General features: G+C 40.5%; 2 protein-coding genes and 1 long non-coding RNA gene across 5 annotated transcripts; all 3 read right to left on the bottom strand.

Annotated features, from left to right (window-relative positions):
• LOC104708773 lies at positions 642–1872 on the bottom strand. The gene is made up of 2 exons (XR_754825.1): positions 1596–1872; positions 642–1474 (listed from the first exon to the last, which is right to left on the bottom strand). It is a non-coding gene; the product is annotated as an uncharacterized LOC104708773 (long non-coding RNA).
• LOC104708772 (purine-uracil permease NCS1-like) lies at positions 2055–4214 on the bottom strand. Its single transcript, XM_010425396.2, has one exon. It carries the CDS (start codon positions 4127–4129, stop codon positions 2198–2200), a length of 1932 nt encoding a protein of 643 aa, XP_010423698.1. The 5' UTR covers positions 4130–4214; the 3' UTR covers positions 2055–2197.
• LOC104708770 (pentatricopeptide repeat-containing protein At4g38150) lies at positions 4284–6849 on the bottom strand. Of its 3 annotated transcripts, none has more exons than XM_010425393.2 (3): positions 6236–6830; positions 4660–4990; positions 4284–4581 (listed from the first exon to the last, which is right to left on the bottom strand). In XM_010425393.2, the coding sequence occupies exons 1-3, from the start codon at positions 6526–6528 to the stop codon at positions 4495–4497; spliced, it is 711 nt and encodes a 236-aa protein (XP_010423695.1). In that variant the 5' UTR covers positions 6529–6830; the 3' UTR covers positions 4284–4494. The 3 variants fall into 3 exon arrangements, with proteins under 3 accessions (XP_010423695.1, XP_019084544.1, XP_010423694.1); XM_019228999.1 differs by lacking the exon at positions 4284–4581 and adding an exon at positions 5345–6047 and having other exon boundaries at positions 4763–4990; positions 6236–6848; XM_010425392.2 differs by lacking the exon at positions 4284–4581 and adding an exon at positions 5245–6047 and having other exon boundaries at positions 4900–4990; positions 6236–6849.

Below are 6999 nucleotides of genomic sequence, written 5' to 3'. Positions count from 1 at the left end.
AAAAAAAAAAAAAAAAAAAAAAAAAGAAAAAAAAAAAACTTGATTCGCTAGCATTCTCCAACAAAACCATCTCAAGCTTTGGCTTCAACCATCCAACATTCAAACCGGCTTGTGTCAAATCAGACAAACCCTCTGATTCTCTGAAAGCGTTGCCTTATTTCAGCATCTTTCATATCACGCGACTTCTTGTGGTAAAGTGTCTTAAAGATATCGAAGAGAACGTTTATCTGATTGTGTATCTGGACGTTGAACATTCATTGATTTTTTTTTTTTTGCTAACGTGATCTGCGAAGATAAAACATTGAAGCCAACATTGAACATTCTGTTGATTCCTCCACCATATCCCTTAATAATTCTGTTCTACTAGGCATATCCATAAAATCTTAGAAACAGTTTTTGTTTGAGGTTTTTTTCGCTTGATGATGCTATCGCAAACTCTTTATATAGGCAGCGTGACACTTAATGACGTAATTAGCAAATCCAATCGAAGAAGTGAATCTTTTAGATTTAGTTTTGAAATTTGATCTAGGAATATTAGTCAAAAACAAGATAAACCCATGAGCTGTGACAATAAAAGCCAATATATATTCACTAATTTGGCAAATTATCAACTTCAGGTGAACCAAACCATGATGGGAAAATAAGATCATAACAGCTCTTCTCATTTCTCTCATAATATTTTACATCAATGGAATTATTTCGAACCCGATTTTTATAGATAAAAGCCACTGTGAAGAATTCACAACTAGAATTTTATACAATGAAAATGCTGAAAACATAGCAAACTCAACGATAAAATAAACCCTTGGTAGATCTCTGACAAAGCTTCCGTTCTTTAGCCAGACAAGCATGGATAATTTGGATGATCTATACAACACTAATAATAGATGAAACCGCTGCTCTCGCGAAAACAAGTTTTACCGTAAAAGTAACATTTATTATCATACTATTGACATCGACCTTAAGTGTAAGTGGATGGGGATATAACGTATGTTGTTTCCTATGGAAAGCATTTGCACATGTTTTATGGAGGATGAAAGCACATTTCATACATGAATAAAAATTACTCTCATGTATAGGAGGAAATCAAACATGCTTGAAAAAAACACTCTATAAGGTTTTATGAATCTAACTAGTTTTTTTTCAAGCAAGTCCTACATATGAAGGTAATTACTATTCGTGAATGGAATGTGATTTCATTCTCCATGAAAGATGTGCAAATGCTCCCCGCAGAAAACAAAATTCGCTATATCCCCACCCCATATATCTACTTATACTTAAGGTCGTTATAAATGGATACGATGATCGAAAAAGGTTACTTCTTCTGCAAACCTTGTTACTGCGAGAGCAGATCTTGAGTGTCACATAAAGGACTGTCACTTTCGAGTAGATCCACGGTGTGATTAGTTACCGAGTCTGTGAGCGATCATTTATTCCTAGCTTAACACCCAAGAGTAGCTCCACGATGCTATGTCTGCAGAATAGGTTATTATTATTAGCTACTTAAGACTATATGTGATTTTACTTCAACAAGACTAACATTTTTCTCTAGATATTGTGAGTATAAAGAGTTAAAGTTTCACTTGAGATCTAACCTGGACTATATATCGACGTGAAGAACCTCTCCCCGCTTGGCGATGTGGAATTGATCATAGCAAGAATCGAGATGGTAAAAATCGCTAAAAGATGGGACTTTTTTTTTGGCTAATGTTTTCACATCTTGAAGATTTGGATGGTTGTGATAATGTAGTTCTTCTCCTTTTCTCTTTATTTATACAGTTATATTATACATAACAAGATCCAAAGTGGCTTTCCACATTGTTGTCATCTTTTGATAATATAAAAGATACGTAATATATTAATGTTTTCAGATCTTATATTTGAATAGATCTAGATAGTAGTAGATACAGTTCGTTTCGTGCCAGCCTGTTTATATTATAAAAAAATATTCATCATTAATTATTACCACAGTCAATGTTTTCACGTCTCGATAGAGTCTTATCACTTATGTCGGCAAGTCTTGATTTAAATCATGAACTACATAAAATTATAAATCAGTAAATCACATTTGGGTACCAAATAATGAGTTGGAAAGTTGCTTATGGGCTTAATATGTAGCAAGCCCATTCTCTGTAACAAAGCCCGTAACCAATTAAATACCAATAGGCCCAATACATATGAGAAATAAAATTATTTATTACAAAAGCGGCTGTGAAGAAGAAGGCGACGAGCTCTGTTTCTTTCTCAGACGAGACATGATAATCCAATAGACAAATCCTGCGATGATGAAACTGAAAAACAAAGCGTTGTCGTAAACAACGACGAACCCATTCGAGACCTTCGACAAAGCTCCGATCTTGTGTAGAAAGCCAGGCACGACTGGGATTATTCCGGCGACCAAAGCCACGATGGCTGCGACGTTATATCCCTTGGTAAAGTAATAATCCCCGGAGGGACTCAAAGAGTACAAATCTCCAATGTTCAGTTTCATCTTCTTGATCAGGTAATAATCTGCGAGAAGTATGCCTCCGATCGGACCAATAAGGGCTGAGTACCCGATGAGCCATGTGTACACAAAGCTCTCACTAGATTTGAGCAATCTCCATGGCTGACACACGATTCCAATAACTGCGGTCAAGAAGGCTCCTCTCCCGAATGTGAAGAACTTAGGGGTTAGATTCACAAGCGCATTTGCTGGCGCTACCACGTTTGCTGCTATGTTTGTAGTGAGTGTGGCTAGGGAGATTCCGAGGATAGCGAGTACAGTTGTGGCGAGGCCTCCGATTTGACCTAGAAGCTCAATTGGATTGGAGATGACTCTTCCAAAGATGATGCTTGTGGAGGAAGTAACAGCTACACCAACGAACGTGAACAAACCCATGAAAACGGGAAGACCAGCTTGACCAATGATCTGATCGGTTTGGGATTTCGCGAACCTGGAGAAATCGGGGATGTTTAAAGCTAGAGTTGCCCAGAAGCTTATGTTCGCGGTTAGCGACGGGAAGAAGAGAGTCCAAAACTGAGCAGAGGTCAGCTTGGATGACAAGGAAAGCATGTGACCAAACCCACCGGCTTTGATATAGGACCAGACAAGGAGACAGGAAGTGAGAGTGATCAAAATTGGAGCAGAGTACTTTTCGAGCTTTCTGATTCCGTCCATTCCTCTCCAAACAATACAAAGCTGAGCCAACCAGAAGACCATGAAACAAGAGAACTCAAGCGGAGAAGTGCCAAGCCAAGGTAGTGTATGAGACAAAGCAGAGTTCTTAATGTGACTCGGTAATAGCAAGAAGATAGCTTCTCCTCCTATCCATGTCTCGATACCGTACCATCCACAACCGACTAATGCTCTGAGTAGAGTCGGGATGTGAGCTCCACGGATGCCAAACGATGATCTAGCAAGGACAGGGAAGGAGATACCGTACATGGTGCCAGGCTGAGCGGTGAGGACGAGCGGCACGAGTAGTATTAGGTTGGCAGCAACCACTGTCGCTATCCCTTGCCACCACGCCATGCCAAGGTCCACTAGGCTCCCGGCGAGGTAATAAGTAGGCACACCAACAACGAGACCGATCCATAAACTTGACATGTCCAACCATGAAAACGTTCTTTGGCTTGGTGTTGTCGGTTTCAATTCGTCATTTGTGAGGGATGGGTCGAATTGGGTTTCGTCGTAGTCCAAGTCATTGAATTCTGAGCCGGTCATCGCCGAGAATCTTGGGCGGATGTCACCGGATCGGGTAGAACACAAGTTCCCAACACGCCTGCTTGTACTCAACTTGTGGTTGCCCAATTCATAGAGTTTACGACTTTTATGTTGCGAGTCAAACTTAGACCCAGAAGAAGTGTTGTGGCTTGAAGATGTGAAGGAGACATGTTGATTGTGTTTAGCTTTCGTCTGGGATCTTAAGGAAGGCAAAGAATGCTGATTGTGTTTGTGGGGATGAAGATTGAGATGGAGACCAAGGCTGAAGCAATTTGAGACCATCGCGTCTACGTTTTCACACAGAAGAGAGAGAGAACTGTGTGATGGAAATTGTGCGTTGGTGTTGTGTTTAAGTCCTATGAGAAACATGTGGTTGGGAGATGAACCATGTGTTCTGTTTACTGGATGTTTCGTCGCTCTCATGTCTCTTTTAAGATAAAAAAGATTCTATTTCCATTTTTTTGTTTAAGCTGAATAGATTCTCATGTTAATCACAATTCGTTGACTTTCATTTGCCTACTCATTTAGTCGAGGATTACTCAACTAAAGAACGTGATTTGATACCTAAAGACATATATTAAGCTATAATTTTCTTTCTAAAGAGTATTTGATGGATACAAGATACATGACATAGTCTAATAACAACTCGAACACTTGTTTCTTATTCTTATCATAAGAACAAAAGAGCCACATTGAGTCGTATACTATTACTCGATAGATATATTACAAACGCGAGAACAGAGTAGTTCATAGAAGTGTGACCAACCTTTTGGCCTATGGTGAAGATGTTATTCTTTCAAGCGATCAATCTCTTTCTCCCACTTCAGTCCAAACATTTGACGGCCAAAAGGAGCGATCAGGTTGTACCTAAAAACCTGCCCAGAAACAAGAGACCACATAAGCAAACCATTATTAATCACAAACAGAATCTTGATTTGTAGTTGAATACTTGCCATGTTGTTGATCTGTTTCAATTCTTTTTCCAGCAAATCTGATCTCTCCTCCCAGCCCGATTGGTTTTCCTCGAGTTTCATTGTCCATGCTTTCTTCAGTGAAACTCTCCATTCTTTTGCTTTGTTTCTTATCTCTTTGTTGAGTTCCACCCATTCAGGAGCAAACCCGTTCTTGTTAAGAATCCGATACAATGTATCCTCAGCTGGGTCTGCGTGAGGATTTGTGTGGAGGTTCAAGGGTTTGCCTTTACCAGGTAAGTTCTCAAAGTGGCCTTCTTCCATCGAATGCCATATCCTTTGCTCAACCACGTTGACTATGTCAGTCTCTGACCTGCAACATCATCCTATGTTAGCATCCGCTACAACCATGTGTAGTCAATAACATATTTCACAAGGAGAAGACTCTCATTTGGGAGATTAACCACAACACAAGAAAAAAGTAACAAGTCTCTGATAAAGAAAAATGTCATGCAATATAGCATCCACAATAAAATAGTAAAGCTACTGCGCAATTTTGTCAACAACGGAAAAACAAAAGACTCAGCAACATACTCAGATGCATCGCATAAAAGCCAGTTGTTCTACCTAATTGAAAGATCACCAAACACTACTACTACTTATCAAATAAAACATTGATGACAGTCCTAAAGACTTGGCCTCTTTTAGATTGAAGAGCCTCTCTCACAGCTTTCTCATCTGGCACAAAACCCTTTCCCTTCATTTCTTGCAACAATTCTCTAGCTGATTCCTCTTTTCCCTCTTTTACAAAAGCTTCAAACACTGGAGTGTAAGTGGCAGCATTAGGGCTCATGCCAATTCCCATCATTTCCAACAAGTACTTCTTCGCATCCTTAAGTGTTCTGGCATCCCCTGCGAGCCCTTTGATCAAAACTGTATATGTATAGGCATTAGGCGAAACGCCACAGGAAAGCATACGCATGAAAACCTTGAGCGCCTCTTTGGCCTGGCCTGCATTAGCATAGGCCTCAACGATAGCAGTATGAGCCACCACCTCTGGCATTTGATTTTTATCTTTAATCTGAGAGAAGAGCTCGAGCGCCTCATGTGTTAGCCCGTCTTTAGACAAGGCATCAAACATTTTCACAGCTTCATTAGTAAAACCCTCAGTTCTCATCTTGTGGAATATTTCTTGGAGATTCTTAGGATCCTCTGGTTCCTCAATCGCCAGTTTCTTGCTGAATGGGTCATAAGGAGGCGGAAGCTCTGGCTTACCAGAATCTCTAGTAACCGGAGTTTCCTCATCTGAATCATCATTAGACAGAGAGAAATTGACTTTGGTGTTAACTCGCTTAGTCTCTGAGCTGAACTGCCTCGTAAAAACTCCACCGCAAAACCAAGGGAACAGTGAATTTGAATTGAGCTTGGACCTTGAAATTGAAACGTGAAGAAGCAAACGCTAAGAGAAGTATCCAGAGATTTGAATTCAGCAATTGGTATTTTTTTGACTCAACGAAACCTATAAACCCTAAGAACGTAACTAAATCGATTCCAAAGTCCAAACACATACATATAGAAGAAGATGAACGTGGAAATTGGAAAGAGACTTACTATATACCTTACGAAATCGCGCCGGCCACGTAGCTCCGGCGGGAGTTTCCGGTCATGAACTGCGTCAATTACGGCAGAGAAACGGTCTGTGGTCTTCTTCTCTCTCCTCTTCGATCCAGCCGTCAGATCCTCCGGAGACGACCACCAAGAGGACGAAGACGAATAAAAGGCAAAAGCTCTATCGCCGCCGTTAACCTCAGATGAAGTGATATCTGAGGCCGAGCTGCGATTTCCGAGGGAAAAATACGACCGTAGTGACGAGGATGATGCAACCAATGACCTCGCGAGACGAACCGCCATGGCTTGCCGGACCTCAGGGAGAGAGAAGTCGGAATGTTCTCGACTAATGAACAGAGGTTTAGAATACACGGCGTTTTTAAGTTACCACATCCTACCATTTTTCTTTATAATCTTAGCAATACGTGTCGTTTTAATATGTGGGCCATATAAATTACTGGTCCAGTTAAGTAAGCCCACGGTAATAAATTATAACGGCTAAATCCTACGCGTCACATACTAGTAGTAGTAGTGGTCATAAGGCTAAGAGGAGAATCACAAAAGGCGAAGGTGGAGAGAGAGATAGTGATTTCCTGGCATGTGTAGTGTGTGATGCACACGTTTGAAAAAAGTGAGGTTTAGTCTGTTTATACAACAATATTTTACAAGACATGTACTGTCCCACTTGCCGCAACTTGTGTAATAAAAAATTGACATTCGCTTCCAAAGAAAAATAAAGTACTATTTACTTCTGGTGCGTTCACGTGCCGTCCC

This window comes from Camelina sativa, chromosome 8 (assembly GCF_000633955.1).
Source record: "Camelina sativa cultivar DH55 chromosome 8, Cs, whole genome shotgun sequence".
Lineage (NCBI taxonomy): Eukaryota > Viridiplantae > Streptophyta > Magnoliopsida > Brassicales > Brassicaceae > Camelina > Camelina sativa.
The sequence above is the reverse complement of the archived record's forward strand: the minus strand, read 5'-3'. Positions and strand labels throughout refer to the sequence as shown.

Excerpts from the sequence above, each read along its gene's own strand:
- LOC104708772 (XM_010425396.2), bottom strand. The coding sequence starts at position 4,129 with ATGAGAGCGACGAAACATCCAGTAAACAGAACACATGGTTCATCTCCC.
- LOC104708770 (XM_010425392.2), bottom strand. The coding sequence starts at position 6,528 with ATGGCGGTTCGTCTCGCGAGGTCATTGGTTGCATCATCCTCGTCACTA. Across the intron at positions 6,048-6,235 it reads GGCCGGCGCGATTTCGTAAG|GTCCAAGCTCAATTCAAATT; the intron begins GTATATAGTAAG and ends TTCAATTTCAAG.